The sequence below is a fragment of the Xiphophorus couchianus genome, chromosome 2 (assembly GCF_001444195.1).
Source record: "Xiphophorus couchianus chromosome 2, X_couchianus-1.0, whole genome shotgun sequence".
In the NCBI taxonomy this organism is placed as follows: Eukaryota; Metazoa; Chordata; class Actinopteri; order Cyprinodontiformes; family Poeciliidae; genus Xiphophorus; species Xiphophorus couchianus.
The window spans coordinates 25,592,873-25,612,399 of NC_040229.1; the positions used below are offsets into that span (position 1 = coordinate 25,592,873).

At 39.4% G+C, this 19,527-nt stretch overlaps 1 protein-coding gene across 1 annotated transcript in view; it reads left to right on the top strand.

The window, feature by feature from the left end:
- The window catches only part of LOC114135212 (PDZ domain-containing RING finger protein 4), a 59,452-nt gene that overhangs the window by 18,394 nt on the left and 21,531 nt on the right, over positions 1 to 19,527 (top strand). Inside the window, exon 2 of the mRNA XM_028002288.1 lies at positions 17,015 to 17,268. Coding sequence (XP_027858089.1) covers positions 17,015 to 17,268 — 254 coding nt within the window. The remainder of the gene's footprint in view (positions 1 to 17,014; positions 17,269 to 19,527) is intronic.

Consider the following 19,527-nt stretch of genomic DNA (forward strand, 5'->3'; position numbering starts at 1 on the left):
CTGCGATGGCACTTAACAGCAGATAAAACTTTAATTCCGGCCTTTCAATTGCAGTAATAAAGCCTTGTAAAGCAAAATGGAATCTGTGTGCTCCGGCATTCATTACAGTCAGACAATAAATCTACCTCAGATTGAACCGGTGAGCGCATAACACAGCGGGGTGCTGCAGCCGTCTCCTCCTTATCTCTGAAATGAGAGTAAATGAATGATCAGAAGCATGAAGAATCTTCTTTTTTTTACACCCACAGAGCCTCAGAGAGTAGGAGGAACCAAACATACAGCCCAGTCATCACATATGTGCCCTGCTTATGGTTCCCATGACGGTGTGAACCCCCCTCCCCCCAGCCGCCCACCCTCCACACATGCATATTATTTCCACATTCCCCTCTCTGTTCACACAGTCAGTGGATTCACTTCAATTGCTCGCACACTCCTCGTAACGTCACAACATTTCCGAAGTGCCAGCTAATAAGTGCAGTTTTGGAGTACCTGCACCAGTAATGTTCATCAGCACATTTTCATTCTCTCTTCTGGAGAAACTTGGGGCTGTGGCGGGTGTCATTAATCAGAAATCTCGCCGCGTAAATCATCGCGCTCGTCCCTGGGAGCGCTCTTCAAGAAAACAGCAGCACCAGGTGTTCTTAATCAACACTGGTTTGTTGGATTGTTTTTGCATATATTAAAGTTGTCAGGTGGTCTTATTTCTTATTTATTTATTTTTTTTCATTAATGCAGTCTGCAGCTAGAGCAAGGCAATGTTATAGCTCATTTACCGTGCAAAGCTCCAGGTCATATAAACAAGTTTGACAGGTGTTTCATTACATCCACATTCTGGATTTAAGTTAAATTCAGAAAGGACTGGCTGGCAACAGGGTTTTTATTTTGCTTGGTAACATCTGACTATTTCACAAATTCGACAATCATAGCAGTGTGTCAGAGATTGGAAACGACAAGTTTTCCTTAATTAGCTCAGAGCTGTGATCAAACACTCAGATATCAGTTTTTTTTTGTTGTTTTTTTTCATCCAGCCATTGTTTTCCACTTATCTGGCCACAGAGGCAACAGGCCCAGGAGGGAAATCCAGATAACCGTCTTCAAAGCAGCACTAATTCATTCTGTTTTGATCCAAAGTTATTTCCAGGTCCTTGGGCCTAAAAAGTCCTTTGAATGTGTTCTGGGTCTGGTCCAGGGACAAAGACAGGCACTCAGGAAACATCCTGATCAAATGCTTGAGAACATCTCCACAGATTACTCTCGATACAGAACAGCTGTGGCTGTGCTTCAAGCTCCCTCGGAGAATTAATCTCCTAATCTTACACTTAAACCTGACTACAGCCACAATTCAAAAGAAGCATCTTTAGCTGCTTGCATCCAGTCTATATCTACAAATATGATTTATATCTCATGTCTAAAGTTAGAGTCCAAATGTAGAAAGACATGATCAAAACTTTACCTTTTGATTCAATACTCTCTCTACCACAGTAAACAGTTGATAAGATGAAAGTATTTTACATCAGGGTTGCGCAAGGTTATTTATTTTATTTTATTTTTAAAAAGATTTTTACATGTACAAGCCAACAAGAAAGAATAGAACAGAAATAGCCTTTATGTATAACAAAACAAAAACAAGGAAAAACTTCAGTAAGTGAAGTTTGTCATTAAACACTTCAAAGATTTTACTGGTAGATAATTTCAGGTTAATTACCATTATATTCATAAATACGACATAGCAACCTATTATCTTTCAATTACTTTTATCCTGGAATCAATCAACAGCATTCTCCGTGCAGTGTTTGAACTTTGCTTAAATTAATAAGCAATCGTCAGTTACTCATCAGTGTAAGCTCTTTGATAAGTAAATAATGATTAATCAAACTCTGCTGTGAAGATCCCGTCTTTTCAAACCGTACGTCTGTTGTCAAATGTACTGGCACAATATTTACTGAGTAAATTGTACGTTTCCTTGAATATCATTTCCATCTTCTCTCTTTCATCTGTGCAATCAGGACACAGCAACAAACACTGACTTGTATCCAATTTCCTCACACTTTGCTGTTTATTGACTGGAGCTCATGCAGAGGAGTGAGGCCAAAGGAGGCAGAGAGGAAGTTACAGACGCCAACGTCCTTATTCTCCCTTCCTCTCTTGCTGCCACTTTTGCCGTGCTACGAACGGCACAACGGGGAGCTGTGATGTAGATTGATTACACTTGTGATCACTCTTCTCAGATAAAGTCCTTTCTCGTAATCATGCATTGTGCCATTGCACTTTACATGGATGAGATTATTATCAGTGGCTTCATCACCGTCTCATCCGAAATGCCACCTTAATTGGGCAGATTATCGTTTTCTTTTTTTGGGGAGGGAAAGGTTGATCTTTTTTTCACTCCTGTGGGTCCTTGAGCAGTAATGGCTTTGCTTTTGGACACCTTTTTATATTTTTATGCTGTTCTCCCTCTTTATCTCTTCAGTCTTTGACCTAAGCACTTCCTTCAACTTCAACAGGTGATGTCTTTTATTGTCTGACACCTGCATTCAGAAACTTTTGCTGTTGTCATTTGTGAGGTGATTCCAGTCGCTCTACAAAAACCTTTCCGGACTCCTGTTGTTCTTTGTCAAATCACAAAGACAGTAGTGCAGATCAGTTTCTTGTCTTTGGGTACTATTAACACTAAACAAAACTTTACTGCATCAAAATGTTTACATGGCATAAAAAATCTTCATAAGTTTAATGTAAAACATTAAAGATAATAGGTTTAACTATCTACACTAAACTCTTTACAACTAGGGAAAAAATATGTATATATTTTTATGTGTGTGTTGTTGAAAAGATGGAAAAACACAAACCCCTCTAAGTATTACCTCCAGTGTGAAAGACAGCTGCAGATTAGTGATGGTTTTGATGTTTTACTTCAAGCTGGTCAAAATCAGAAGCTAATTCAACTATCGTGGACATAAATTCCTCTTTCGGTTCCACATTCCACCACGAGAAAAGCACATTGAAAGTCCTACGTTTGTCATATTTATTCAAATCATATTGATGGCAGATCAATCAGGAATATGTCTATGCAACCTGTGGGAAAAAACTGTTTATTTATTTGATACATCTCATCTCAAGCTTGCCCAAATGAAGAAGCTTTACTAAAGAGTTCCAATTAAAAGGCCAGCCGATACGCTACTGCTCTAGAAATGTAGTACAGGTAAAACTGCATTTTCTGCTATAGAGATTTTACTAATAGAAAAGCTATGGCCATTTGCATATTGTGAATACACTGTAAATTACAGAGCACCTAAAGGGAAATTGAAGAAAACAAAAAAAGAGAGAAAACTTTCTCCCCTCCACCAGCACAACGGGGCTGGATACTTTCTTGTGCACAAGAGAAAGTTTCTTTTTTTTTTTTTATTGCCTTCATGACCCTTTTGAGGCTCGATAGTAAATTATATTTCTGAAAAACAACTGAAGGTAACACAGTTACTTGATTGTGGTATACAATTGCACTGTGTGCCTGGAAAGTATATAATACCTCTTCGTCTCTGCCTTAAAAAAAGAAAATTATGTTCTACAGAGACATGTAGTTCTAAAAGTCTGAGCTAGACTTTGGCAGCTGCTGCTCATATCTTCTCTTCACCATTTAGTACTTTTCCATTTTTCATTACATGACATTTAGGTAAGGAAAGGAGCCATCTTTCATTGGATGTCAAATTGTGCGTGCCTTATGGAGTTTTTGTTGAATTGACAAGAAGGCGAGTTGACCCAGACGGCCGGCTGAAATCTGATTATACAGAAAAATTGCTGCATTTTATATTTTCAAACTTTCAACCTTTTTGAAATTTATAGATGCATTTAGAAATTTCTGAGTTAAGGGAAGGCTCTCCCTAATGTCAAGCGTACCAAATGTGCCAACTGCTAATATAAACGCTGAAGACATTTTCAGATTTCATCTCTAATCAGTTTGTCTTAGCCAAAAGGAAAATCTATAATCTCTTGGAGATCTAGTAAAGTGAGTCACATAGATAGAAATTATTAGAACTGCTTGCTCTTGTGCTAACAAGCATCCTCATCGTTTGTGGTGATGAGTTTCTGAACAGCCAGAGTAATTTCAGGAACTCGAGAAAAGTTGCTGAAATAAAACAATAACTACACGGACCAAATGACATCTGTCCAGGAAGTTTGCGGTGTAGGAATTAAATTTTTTGGGAGGCTAAGGTTTAGCTCCAGTCCTTCTCACTTTGTTTCCTCTCTTCTGTTCCTGACCCCTCCACCTTAGCTGACCTGCTGTTATTGGCTCAACAGGCAGATCGGTGGACAGCTACAGGGGTCCTGATGGACCTTTCAAAGCTCCGCTGTTAATTGTTTCCACTGTCAGAGCCCTGTGCGTCACCACCTCACCTGCTCCCTGTTTCCCCAAATCTGCCACTATCACACACACACACACACACCCCCCACACACACATCCCCACAGACAAAGATCCTGTTAGAGAGGTGTTTGGGAAACGGATGGGAAGCCTTTGTAGTAATTAAGTGTGTTTGGCATTATGTAAATAGCGCTTATCAAGTGTTAATTGCCTCCGCTGCCAGGATGAGAATATCAGACGTGAAGGAAACAAATTGCCACTTTCCAATGTGTCTCTGTAAGGCACAGAAACTATGATCAGGCTTGGTGCTTCATGCCATCTCTGCTGCTACCTGCTGACAGTGTCAGCTACCTTACATTTTCTTGTGAATTTACAGACAATTCGGCATAAAACATTTGTCTTTGCATATGAACACATTTATCTAGGTTAACAAAACAAAGAAAGTAATTTACTAAAGCCTTGTCCGTAATCAAGCTAATGTGTTGGCTTGTCATAAAATGAAAGAAATATTAATTACAATCCGCAATCATATATTATTAAACTGAATCTGTCTATGAAAGGATTGCTTTACCAATGTGCAATAAATTCTATTATTTAATATCTCTATGTGTGCTGAAAATGTTGAACGGCTTCCTTTTGTTTCTTATTTCCAGCACATAAGAGGCGTTTTATCAAAGCACCCAAGTGATTTGGTTCAGTTAGCAAATGGATGGCAATGTTACTCCAATGTCTTTTCATGCCAGCTTTGCCATTTTGCTGCTCTGCTCTGCATCATCCAAACACCCCCTCCCACCAAAAACCAATTACCAGTTATCACTAAAAAAGCTGCTAATTTATAAGTTACTTCCCCCCACCGAATGCAAATTTTCCTCCTAATTTGATTCCCCGCTTTACACATTAACTACCTCTAAGAACTACCTCTAAGAGATCTTTCAAGTTAAGCACTCAGATTAGCTGTCCATGGTGTAAATCTCTCTCTTTTTTTTTTTTTTTTAAATAAACCCTGCATCTATCATTAACCTTGAACTGGCTAATTAACTTGCCTCCCTCTTTCAGAACTTTGCTGCAGAACCTCATAAAACAGATAAAATAGGACTTTTAACGCAATCATCTCACATCCAGGCATTATCTACGATCAAATAGGAATACTCTGCTGATGTAATTTCACGCAGAAGTGATCATAAGCATAACAGGAGCTAAAGCTGGAGATGGGGGGGAAACGGCTGCAGATGCAGCGTTCTATCAAAAGATTGAATCTTTGGATGGGAGCCCAAAAGAACATAAAAAGTCTCTTCTTCCAACCCTAAGCGAGAAATGAATCGATTTAAGTTGATTATTTACTTGTTTCTAGTGGTTCACACTCCTTGAGTCTCTATATGTTCTCTCTTTACAATCACAAACTTCAGTGTTGTAGTGAATAACTGTGAAGTGGAGGGGAAATCTATTTGTTTTCAGCTTCTTTTCCTCTTAATAAATCCAGTGTATCATCTTGAAATACATCTTTGAGTAACTTAATCTCTAATGCAGCTTGTAGTGGTGTTATTTTTGGAAAAGGAGTAAAACTGGGTTATAAAATCATACTCTAAGCTTTAACCATCTCACAGCGTCATGTTCAGTCCATCATGGAAATGGGACAACTGCAATGTAGCAGATAGTGGCCATGATTCATTGAACAATCCATAAATTGGAAATTTAAAAACCTAACATTGAAAAAAGCCATAAGAAATAATGTTTATCACAAACCATAGGTGGGAAAAAGTATTTGTAAGGTGCTCTAGTCAGATGATGGCAGTGGAACTTGGTGGTGGCAGTATGATACTTTGGGGATAATGTTGTTGAGCATGGATGGCTGCCAGTAAAAAAAGAGGAAAATTACTTACTTGTTAAAATATGGTTTCATGGTAAAGATACCAATTAAATCATATAAAAAGTGAATTAATATTGTAAATCTATCAGTTGAAATTGATGAGGGAAGTATGCATTATTATCAAACAATGTCAAGAAAACAAAACATCTGGATCTTTTCAGACCTGCAACTGTGGACAGTGACACCTAGCAGAGAGCAGTGAGGGATAAAGAAGGGATTTGGTCAAAGCTGATGGGAAGGTAGAGGGAGAAAAATACAGGGTGATCCTGGGAAAAAAAACAATCCAAAAAACCAGAAGCTGCAAACTAATGGAGACTGTATTTCACCTTTCAGCAAGATGATGACCCTGACCAGTCAGAATTACACTTGAATGGCTTAGATCAAAGCACATCCATGTGCTAGGATGGCCCAGTCAAAGTCCATGCCTAAATCCTACTGAGAAAATGTGATACAAACCCAGCTATGGATGTTAACAGACGTCCATTCTGACTGAACTGGAGTTATTCCTTAAAGAAGTACTTGCACAAATCTTTAGTTTCTAGATAAGCAACACTGGATAAGCGAAGACATGAAGCTCTAATTTTAACAACAAACGAGGCTGATTTTGCATAACGCACTTTTCAGATTATTTTTGTGAAAATGTTTTAGGATTAAGTGCCCTTTTTTAACAAGTATAATCCCAATGAAATAGACCGAAGTTCTGGATTCTTTTGTGATAAAACACAAAATGGTGTGAATACTTTCCACTTTAGATCACAGGTCTGTAGTTAATCGACTGGACATTAAGGGGAAATATCTGCCGTCCATCTTGGCAGCCACGGCATTTTCATATAGTCAGTTCTACATGGCAGTTCTATATAGTCCATAGAATGATTTCATAACCATGCTCTTTATCAGGTCATATCCATTAACACGTGTGAGTTTGTTTATAATCTGACCATCACCTTCTGAAAACTCAGCAATTAGATGAGGTGGTAGCTTCCTCCTTGGGTAATTATGAGGACATTAGTAGCTGATTTCTGCTCTCATTGGTGGCCCGCTTTCCGATGAGACGAGGAGCTAGAACAATAAAAACGAGAGGCGTATGCAGAGTGAACCTTTGACCTTTGTGCAAATCAAAATTCTCTGTGTTCCTGTTTGTTGCGAACAGACAGATTGTTCATAACTTTGTCTTTACGGATGAGGACATTTTTAGTACCAGGGTAACAGGTAGTAGAGCAAGCAGATCTACAGTTTGATTATGGCAATAAAATACAAAAAAAATGCTAATCATAAAATATGAGGCAGCAGTGAATCATTAAACGATTCTTTCTTTACCACCTCGGCTGCTCGACGAAACGCAGAGAGGATAGCTGGTGTGTGGGACCTCCTCTGCCTTTGTCCTCCTAAAATAGCCGTCCTTGTGCTGAACGATCACAGCAAGAGATTGGATAATAAACACGCATAAAAAGGCACCCGATGAATTTCAGAGCATGTTGAAAGGGGTGATACACTTTGAGCGAGTTTTGCAATAAAGGGAGTGCTCCACACAAGATTGGTGCTCAGAGAGGAAAATTGGCAGAATTCATCAAATGTTCTGCGGGCATTAAACCTCGGCAGCGGCACGTTGGCCCTTTTAATGTGAACGATAACCCAGGGGGCCTTGTGGGGTGTGTTTTATGTGGTTGGAGGGGTTAAAGGAGGCCTGTGCATTGGTTTATGTAGAGATGTTGAGGTGATTTTCAGATTTCCCTCGTGGCATTCCTGCACTCTCTTTCTGTTTCATGTCACTGGAGCGTTGCCAGAGTCACTGGGACAGTAACAGTGACTGTCGAGGAGTGATTTATGCAGTCATAAGGGCTGTACTGCAGCAGACCTCAGCCTGTATTTTATTCTGACACTTATTATTGAAATGAGACATTTGGGTGTAAAGAGTAACTCAATCCATTCTTTTACTGAGTGTGAGGTACAAGTCGTGTTCACATTGAATCCCATCTCTCTCACATTGGGAGACTCCCTGGGGAGTGTTTAATTCCATTTCTCGTGTAAATAACTTTATTCTTGCCTGTATGTAGCTTTCGTAGATGAAAATGCTAATTCATTTTCACACGTGGAGAGCAAAACTGCAGCAGGCGGACGCTGTTCTTCATTCAGACTCCAGTTAGGTGTCGGTAAACAGAACTGCTGTAGGCAGATCATTAGTTCTCTTCTATTGTTGCAAAGATTCAGCTGAGAAAACCAAATCTAAAACGGACCAACTGTTTTTGTTGCTGTAGTTGAAGTCTGTACCAAAATAAGATGCGTTTTCTGTGTTACGGTAATTTAAGCATCAGAATGCTTAAATTACTGATCAACAGCCCTGAAACTAAACACAAGTGTCGTTGGTCCTGCTGCGCTCAAATACAGCTGAGCTCAAAATTATTAATACTCCTGGCAGATTTAGACTGAAAACGATTTTCATTCTAAAAGGAAATAAGATTAAATTGAAGGCTAATTAGTATAAACAACAAAAAAAATGATTTTGAGAAAAATAGTTTGGCAGTTTTTAGATGGTGAAAAACTACCATGTTTCAAATTGTGTATATGTTTTGCAATAATCAGTGGAAAATGTTTATTGCCATTAGAGCTGTCAAACCCTTCATGGCCAACCTTTGAACAACTTTTGTTTCCTTCAGTGTTTTAAGGATTTATCCTCCTTTCCATTCATTACATCCCTCCACATCAGTCCTTTACATCCAGAGTCCAGACTTAAGTCTGGCTGGCCCGCTCCTGAATGTTAATATAATTTATAGACAGAAGAAACATGTTGGTAAAACGGAGATTACTCTAATCCTAAATCTACCTGGGGGGCGAATAAAATGTATAACTTCTGCTTCACTCACATTGTTGTTGTTCTATCACAGATAATCCCCATAAAATAAATTAAACTTTGTGGCAGAAATGTTTTATGAGTCACTGCATGCTGCTTACCTATATTCTGTTTGTTTATTTGAACATTGTGTCTGTTGTTGTTGTGCAAAATTAACTGAATGTCCCTGAATTTGTCAAATGACTGTGGCCTCTTTGTGTAATTTTAATTAAAAAGGATGTACATTAAAATAGAGTAAAGCTGTAGGGGGTCAGGGGGCATTTTTGTGTTATATAAAATAGAAGAAGAAGAAGAAATCCAGCTCAAAGACAAAAAATGCTCATGCTTTTTATCCCATTTTCATGGTATTATTCATTATCATGAAAAATAACAAACATTTTTCATTAACAATTACATTTCTAATATCACTTCACAAAAACTGCCATCTCTTGGCAATTCAATTGAAAGCGTCCTATAACAACAATCCCTGTCATTTCCTGATCGTGTAATCAGATCATAATACCAAAGTGTAACAAATGACAGTCAAATTAAGACGATCATGTGTGCTGGGTTTGCACGAGGCAGCAACAGAGAGGAAGTGTTCTCTTTCAACTGGAGGGGACCTCCAGCGGACCCAGACCATCTGCTGGGACCAGCTGGACAGAATACAGACACATAGAAACATGGAAACTCCAGCACATGCAGGCGTTCTACAAATTGAAAACAAACGGACAAGAGTAAACGGTGACGATCAGAGCAAATGCTGCATAAATAGAGAGTGGCAGGAGAGAAAATAACAGACTGTGTGTCTTGCAGGACAAGCCGCGTTAGAATCGAGGTAGCTCAGTTTTACTCTAATTACAGGTTTTTAAATATAAGAAGCTAAGACTAGCCTTAAAGCACAAAAATCTGATAGCAGCCTACCATTCTACTTTTATGAACTCTAGGAACTATGCTGGCAAACCTGAAGTCTGCAAGTTGAAGTGCTCTTTTGGGAACTTATGGAACAGTCTGATATTTTATGTTAGATGGAGTTTAACTTTTAAAAGAAATTCTACTTTCGATTTAACAGAGAACCAATACAAATTGGAGATCTCCTTTACAATTCATGCATGTTGTTTTCTTTATAGTTTTTTATTTTTTATTTTTTTGTTGTTTTTGTTATGTGAAGCACCTTGCTGCTGAAATGTGCTATACAAATAAACTTGATTGGTTGATTTTATCAGAGCTCCTTCTCTGCAGAATCTTAGATTAACTGAAAGTCAAGGTCCTCCACACTACTGTCTGCACTGTGGTTTGCATAAAAGTTCCCCTCACAAAAATCCAGTGTAGCCTCTGCTAAAGCGCTCCTCTTTTCAACAAAAGTATTATGTTTGTGTGCATTAGCTCTCAGCATCACCCCAAGCATCCCCAAGCACACACCTTGGCAGCAATTTCTACTTTGTTTTTGTTTGTTTGTTTTTACTAGGACATAGTGCAGATTGTAGTTATTGTATTTAATAGCACATGGTTCCATTTTAAGAGTGGATTTTGAAACTCTACTCTGGTTATTTTATTTATTTATTTATTTATTTATAGGTACTTTATCAACATGGATGGAAGCTTATTCAAGACGAGAGATGAGAAATCAAAATCCTCTCTTAGACAGCATGCATCAAAAGATTTTGTTGAGAGAAAGATTTCGAGCAACGACCAACAGCGATGAATTTCAGGAAGAACAAAGAGGTAATGGGAAGGACAGAAGGGGTAAAAAGTACAACAGACTACAACATATGGTGTGTTCAATGATCAGAAAAAGATCACATTTTTGTGTTCCGGACCTGCTGGTCACGTTGGCGCTTGTCAAGCTAAATATCTTCTATTCTAGACATAATTTTTACCTTTTTGTGTGTGTGTGTGTCTAAAGGTAAATCAGATTCAAACCCACACAATCATAGAGGAAGTTCAGCAGAAAAGAGCTAATCAAGCAAGCGAAAGAAAGAAACGCTGGTGGGATGGAAGTGAAGGGGGGAAAAATGCAACCCTAACACTCTGACATCATCTCTCAACGAGTCCATCTGAGGTGCTCTGCACAGCTGAGAAGACCCCGAAAGTGAGGGGTCATGTTGTCTTTTCCCAAAAGATGAGGCCCTGGATCAGAACCGCCAACTGGCAGCTGTAAGCGCAGCACTCCCGGCGCTGGATGACCTACATATTTAACTTTCTCCATCTGCTTGTACACACTTGCATCTCTGCAGGCTGCCACTCAAACCAGCAGGTGACGGCGCTCAGCAGATCCAGTAGGGCTGTCTGTAACAGAGGTTTACCACCTTTACACGGCACTAAAGGCTAAACAAAAGTTAGCCTTGAGTCATAAACTTTAAATTCAAAAGACAAAAGCAAATTCATTAAGACTCAAAGGGCTACATGTAAACCAGAAGGTGCAGCATGCAGTTATTTTGGAGGCATGGCGCTAAATGGACTATTACTGTCTACTGCCTGAGGCTGGCTTGCTCTCCTCGCAGAAGAAGTAAATGAATCACTTCTATCTGTGATCCCGCAGATGCTGTCGGCGGTGTCTGTCCCCTCTGCCACGTAGAAGCAGCTCTGGCCACGTCGAATGTGGCTGAAGTTGTCATGTTAACAGATAAACGAACTGTACTTTCCAGCCGCCATCACTACATTCTTCCCCCTCCGGGGTCGCTGGCGATATTGATAGGACGGCAGCGGTTGATGAGACAGCAGCAGTGATAAAGAAGGCACCTGAAGAAAAGCACAAAGCTGCTTCTTGTTTGTTCCACTCTGCCTGTCTTCCTACCTGCAGGATAAATGATGAGACGAAACGGAGGCGAGGAGCATCACCGGCACCGCGTTGAGCTGCAGGCAACAGCAGCCTGGAAGTATGGGCGCATTGATTGGAAACGAAAGCGACTTTTGCCAAACTGGGGTTTGTTGTTCAGAGAAAAAAGCCCATCTCTAACTTTTGCTAGACATTTACAAGAACCAAGACTCGTTTCTCTCATCTGTCCCAACAACATGGTTCTAAATATTTTTTGGCAGCTGAGGAAAATAACTGACTGAGGAAAAGTGGCTTGATTCTTCTGTTACACTCCGCTAAGCTGGTTTTTTGTGTTTGTTGTTGGGAAGCTGGTGTTCGTCCCGGGGGGCTTTCAATGAAAACACATTTCTCTCCTGGCAACAGCTGCTGCATATTCCCATACAAGCAGCCAGCAGATGTGTCTTGATCCAGGATCCCCATCCCGGCGTCCCATTTCCCTCCCAAATTCACATTTACCTGATCGACTCCCATCCTGATTGTTGAACAAATGATCTCTCCTGAGTGTCTGTCATTGTTGGCTTGCAAACCGCTAAGATAATTCACATTGACTCTGTGCATATGGAGCAGTTAGGGACATGAAGCAGCTGCGTTGGACCTGCTGACGGCTGCAGCTGCTCAATAATTTGTTGCGAATGATTCTGTTCGCCAAATTGTTTCCATGAATACAGCATGTATTTTGGTATTTGCAACGCTATTTCGCCGTTTTAGAGGGATGATTAGGATATGACAAGCCAGGGTCTGTTCTATGCTGATGATGACCTACTTTATTGCTTCCCTTCTTCACTCTAATACAGAAAGAACAATTAATGACATTTTCTTAAATGCGTGAATTACTATGTTAATTACATCGACCCATGAAAATCTGATAAAGTCTGTCTGGTTGTATCTGGGTCTTATGCTGGATGAAGATGTTTGTTTGAACGTACCTTGCTGATTTGGTCCATAGATGAAGGGTGAATCTTCCTCTGAATCAAATCCTCCTGCTGTTGCAGGGTCTGTAAACCCTCTGTATCAACTACTTTTTTCTTTTTTTTTTTTACCATGACTTAATTATGGTGATGTTCTGTGAATACCTCCACCAAATCAGTCTATCGGCGTGCTTTAATGCTTTTTACAGGCTGTACCTTAACTTATCACTGGAATTTGTTCCCTCTATGGCTGAGCGGTTTTCACAGCGTGGCCCTGATTTCTGACGATTCAGTTTTGCTGCCCATCGTTTCTTGGAATACTTTGCAGACTTAATTCAAAGTATCTGAACTCCTGGAGACGGTTTGTTCCATCTTTAATATCAGACAAAAACATTTCATCGAACAGTGCCTGTGTTTTCCACTTTTGTTCTCAGCATCTAAATTCTCAGGGGTTCTTAAATTATGTAGTACTTACTGAGTAATTTACTATTTGTTTTAAGATTTTGTTTTATAATTTTCCGTCTTGTATATTTGCTACTATGTAATAATGGCTGTGGCGTTTCAGGGACTGAAGTGTTTGCTTGATCCCTCCCCGATTGCCCCGTAGCGTCAGCTTCCAGGACCAGTTTATCTGAAACTACGCAAAATTCAAATGCCAATAAGATCAGAACTGAGGTAAGACTTAAAAGAGCTTAAAATGTTTTAGTCTGAACTGCCCCTTTAACCGATGAGATGTTGGTAATGGGAAAGACAGAAACTTGGATGAAAAGATTGAAAGATGAAAGATTGCTATGAACCTGACTTCAAATTTGAAGCCATCGTGTCTGTATATCCTAACATCTTGCCAAGGTTTATTTCAATTTACGGGGCAAAACGAGGATGGCAAAGACATTCATACAGTACATAAAACTACTTAATATTTCTGTTATTATTTGGGATTAACTATTCCATCTGGATTAATTGAAAATCAGTAAAAAAAATAAAAAAACCCCCAAAAGAACCAAAACAAACTGTCACTCCTTCTCCCCGCTGTTCTCCTTTACGCTTGCTGGTTTTCTTGCGGTTGTCGGTTTCCATGATTCCTGAGCGGTGAGGCTTGGAGAAGCAGGAGGAGGAGGCTGGACCGGACAGTCAGGACCAGAGGGAGAGCTGGGAAATGTGATCATTTTTCTTGGGGTCTGTCATAAGCCATAGGCTGGCTCATTTGTCTGCTCTGACTCCTTTGTTTCCAGCAAGCCAGGCGCCGTAGGATTAGGCTGCGGAGCAGGAGAAACGCAAAAAAAAAAGAGAAAAAGAGGGACAGTCAAAGCTAATTATTATAGTGCTCCATGTTTCTTTAATGCACTACTTAAATCTAAAATAGATGCAGCAGTTTTTAATACCTGCTGAGTTGCCAGAAAATAAGGTAGAATGAAAGCGAATGAGGGAGGAGGAGAGAGGGCATGCAACTGCACTTTTTTTTTTCCTCTAAATTGCCCCGCAGTTCCACTGGAGTGCTGTTGACCCAGTTTATCTCCCACACAGGTGATTAATGCAACTTCACCGCGAGCAAAGGTCACCTCGGGAGGCACGGACGCAGGTCAGAGCACAACTAGATCTAAAGGAGGTCTACACGAGCGCGGTTACAGCTCAGAAAATAAAATGTTCCGAGCAGATCATCACCGAGTCTCTGGGGGACGCGAGAGAGGGCACTGAAAGAAAAGCCGAAAAAACACGCACTGTGTAGCAGGAATGAGAATACCCAACTCAAACAAAACTACTGACAATTAACCAATTTCTATAATGATTTTTTTTGTTTGTTTTGCTAAATAGTAAATTGACTAACTTCATAAATATCTTTGTTTTCATAAAGTACTTCACTGATACATGGGGTGACAGGCATTCACATGTGACAGGAGGAAGCTGGATTTGAACCCAAAACCTTTGGATTTCCCAGCAGTTTGAGTCCTGTAGACACCGCTAGTGTCTCCAACTAGCCTCCCTGTCTCCTGCCTCTCCTGTTCGTTTTAGGCTGCATGCCGACTGGGTCACTGTCTCCAGTCCTACATGTGAGTCGCAGCTCCGCCATCCAGGAGTGAAAAATGTACATTACAGGCTTTTGTCAGTGTGATGTAATGGCTCATAAATCAGTCCCGCACCTGTTTCCGCTTCTGGTTGTAGCTGCCCTCCAACTGGTTCACTCATTTCTATCAGAGATTTGCTCAAGGACCACAGTGGCCAGCTGTAGCGCAATACAGTGACAGTCAGGCTTGAAGAGCAGTGGGTCACTGGAGATTCAGCTTTAGGAAGTTGGAAAAATATAATAAACGTGATAAAATGCTACAGCTAATGTAACTTGTCTAGTATGTTATCATATTTAAGGACAACTTTAGTCTTTATTTTCTTTTATTCCTCGCTGGTCAGACTCACTTTATACTGCTGAAGTCAAACATTGCCAGAGTCCCATTACTTGTGGTCCCCAAGGATCTGGGGCCTCTTATGTTTATCATACTGTATCTCATTTCAAGGAAGTCCATTTTTTTTTAACTACATTTTTTGTTCAGATACCTAGTCTTTGTATTTTTAGAGTGTTTACTCTCCACTGAACGCCCATTTTTGATCTGTAATTTTTCTTTAACTCGTCATTCGGGTTTTATAGTAAGGTGATCTCTTTTTTAATAAAAAGGTGAATATAGATAACCCTTATATTATTGTAAGTGTGAAAAAAATTTTTTTTATAACTATTAAATTTGTAGTTCTCATTTACAGTTTAATAAATGAAAGACTATTGGTGTAATGTTTCGGAAAGCCAAATTTTGTCAGTGATTTAAGTATTTTCACTCGAGATAAAAAAATATAGGTAGTCCAAGTCATTGTAGACAAATTGCACACACAAATCTATACCAAACAACAAGCTACAAAGATTGTGAATATAATACAACTTAACTTTCTTTTAATAATGAAAATGATTTAAACTGAAACAGGAGTATTTAGGCTCACAAACTGGGAAAAAAAAGTGTTTTCTGGCAAATGTTTGGATTTTCAAAATAAGATCTTTTAGTCTGAAGCTCTTTGTCTAAAATACAGACGAGGAAATCTGGCAGTCTGCATCTCATGTTTGAAATTTTTATCTATCAAAACATAATAACTTGTTGGCACTAATAGACATGAAGACAGTTTAACTAATCAATACTGATTGATTAGTGGCTCCAGAGCTGGTCATGGTTGAAAATGACCTGCATTGACTGGATTTGATGTGGAAACGGCTCCTGTTGAGCTGGGATCTAGAGATCATTTATGCTGGGATGTTTTAAAACATACTGAGCCATTTCTCACCTGGTTTAAATCACTCAGATGTGTTTATTTTTTTGTGACAGCCACGAACGGAGGATTAATGGTGGGATTTCTCAACTCTAAGATACACAAAGCTCCTCTGTAAGAGTTCCCCTCTGGTTTCTCTGTCTGCTGACTGCGTCTGAATTTAGGTCATTTTGTTTTAGTAAGAGTGAGGCGATGTGCTTTTATTTCTGCTAAGATGATCTGTCTTAAAGAGTTTTTAGATCCTTGCCTTGCGGCACTGCTGATTTTGAGTTTTCCGCAGCTGTGCCCCTCTGTTTCTTCACTTGATGAATGCGAATATAAACGTTTTCTTTAGCTGTTTTTTTTTTTTTTTTAAGATTCTTCACCTTGCCATGTGATGAAAATGCTCTGCTCCAAAGGCGCATTTAAATCGAGCACTATCTATAATTACGCTGCCTATGACTTACTTTTTTTGGTTATCTAAATTATAATCTCTGCTTTCAGCAATTCTTCTAAGGCGAACTCTCCCGAGGTATTCCACATTCGTGGTTTCGCCTTCAGAGAAATTACTGGGCTAAATGAAGCTATGATTTTTTTTTATGTGAGCCAGCTGCAGCGCAAATGGTTTTCAATCTGACTGAAAAGCCCCGTTCGTTTTTGTGGAGACGAGGTGGAATGAGTGAACAGACGCCGTTTGGGTCTTCAATTTAATCCTCTGATAACGTTGCATTCAACTCTGTTTTGTAAGTGTATTGAGCAGGTGAAGATTTCCCTTTGGTTGTCCGTTGATGATACTTTACAGAGACTAATTATACAACTGTAAAGTTCTAGTGGAGAAAACGATGCAAAATGATGCTTCGATCACACTTGGCGAAGAGTTTGATTCCAACCTCTCGTGTGGCATCTGAGTCAAAATAAAAGCTTCTTTTTTTTTTTTGTCTCTTTCTACTCCGCCTTCAGGTGAATGGGAAGGAGTTGTCCAAATCCAGCCACGATGAGACTGTGGAGGCCTTCCGAGCTGCGAGGGACCCCGTCGTGGTGCAGGTCATCAGGCGTACCCCGAGCGGCCGCCCCCACGGCCCCCCTCAGGAAATCCATGTGGTGGATGTGTGCACTCAGACCGACATCACCTTTGAACACATCATGGCGCTGGCAAAGCTCCGGCCTTCAACCCCTCCTGTGCCTGACGTCTGTCCCTTCCTGCTCTCTGACAGGTATGTACTATCCATGGACATGTGGGTGCTTATTTTTATTTCGCAGCGTCTTTGCAAAAAAATAAATAAATACTTCCACGTATTTACAGCAACATATTTCTATTGAATTAGTTTAGAATTTTTTGTGGTTTGCTGATATAATTTAGGACAAACCTGCACAATAGAAGGGAAAGAAATTATCGTTTTTGGAAAATGTGACTGTTAGCGTAATTTTGTAAAGTTGTCCGGTGCAACTAGTTCCTTTAAACATAACCCATTTAGTAATTTATGTCTCAGTGTGGGTGATGTGTTCTCAGTATGAATCCAGCTTTCTTTTTCTTTTTTTTTTGCAAAGGCCTCTGAGGTTTGTTAGAGAATATTGGTGAACATTCAGCTTCATAAAGACCAAGGAGAAAAACAGACAGGTCAGGGAGAAAGCTGAAAACATGATTAGCTTATAAAACAAAAATTCTGCCATTTGAAATGTTATGGAGTACTGTTAGGATCGTGATCTGAAGATCTGAAAATATAAAGCAAAATCTACAATTGAGCCTGAGCTTATTTGTAAAGAACAATGCACAATAATCCCACTTTGTATGTGAGCAAAGCTATCAGAGATATACTGTATCTTATAAGACTTGCAGTGAGAGATGGTACATGCTACATCAAGCCAATAAAAAACACATGGAATATTCTTTTGATTTTTATCAGTTAAAAAATCAATCGAAACCATTTATCTTTCTTCTTCTTCTTCAACTTCACAGTTATCCACTGTTTTGACCAAATAAGAGCTCAATAAAACACTGATGTTTTCAGGTTTGACATGAGAAAATGTGAGGAGGTTTTAGAGTGAATACTTTTGCAACACACTGCAACTTTTTTTTGCTTGTTTGTTTTGTTCCTTAACATTTATGCAACGACTAAAGAAAAGCTCCTTTTTTCTCACATCTACAGATCTTCACCGATTTCTTACTATAACTTTGACTTACGGTTCATTTCATTTTTATTTAATTGAAAAAAAAAAAATTGGTTGACTGCCAGACTGAGGAGAAAAAAACAAATTGTTGTTGTGTCCTTGTTTTGACTTTGGCTGTGACTGCCTATAATTAAGAATGGAAAACAGTAGGAAAAGGCATCAGCAAGCCATGAAGGAGAAACACCAGTGTTTGCGTGACTAGAGTTACAGATGGGAAGAAATTCAGATATATGTAATAACGACTTTACCGGATACAGATCTACGTGATGAATGAGTCTGTTAACATCCTTCACGTCTTCCTTCACCAACAAAACACAAGAAGTAACAAGAAATGTGTTTAATTAGCTAAGAAAAGACAGTTGGTCAGCAGACTGCGTTGTCATGTTTCTAACATACAATAAACCTTTAGGTATAAAATAAGTTGGGTCCGTCTACTCAAAGTTTTGTCCTTTTGTATTTGTTAACCAGCAGCTGAATATTGTGAAGGCATCTTCAAGTATCAACAGGAGATTTTTTCTCATAAACAACAAAGAAACTGGTTCAATGTTCAGGCTTTGTAATTTAAAAAAAAGAAGCTTATTTTTGGTTCACCTCACAGGAGCAGAACGCTCTGAAAAAGCAACACTGAGAATAAAGGAATATCTAGGTTTCACCTCCAGGGAACACAACAATACGATAGCAGAGGAAGTCTGGAAAATTACAGTTCAATTTGCATCAGGCTTAGGAGATAATTAATTCCGAGCATAGTAAAGTTTTTGACATCATTTGTAATCTGGGACTTTGTTAAATATCTAGAGATAAAAGCCCAGATGGATTCTCCATCTGTGTGAAAAGATCAATAAAATTCAGCAATATGATCAGTGCTGCGCGCTATAAAGCTAGTATACATGAGCTGCTCAAAAACATTATGGATTTATGTACATATCGTAAAGCCGGAATTCCCCAGAGGGGCATCCGGCCATAATCGGTTCTGCTTAGAGGTTCAATTTGAACCTAGGTAAGGTTTACAGGGTGATTAAAGTAAATGGCCAATTAAAAAAAAAATAGGCAACTAAAAGCAACAGCCGCCGGCCGAGTCCAAACTTAATCAATGTTTCCCATAAAGCTGACATTTCCTTCCTCGGCTCCTGAGCTCAGGTGCATCATCCAATAAACAGCTGATTTTATAGATTTTATAGATGCATATAAATAGTTGGCATCATGTGTTGAGGCTACATTGTAAAATTGTAATTGTACTTTTTTTTTTTTTGACGCTTTCTCCCACTGCCGCAGGAAGAATTCAGACTTTTATAGGTTTCAACTTA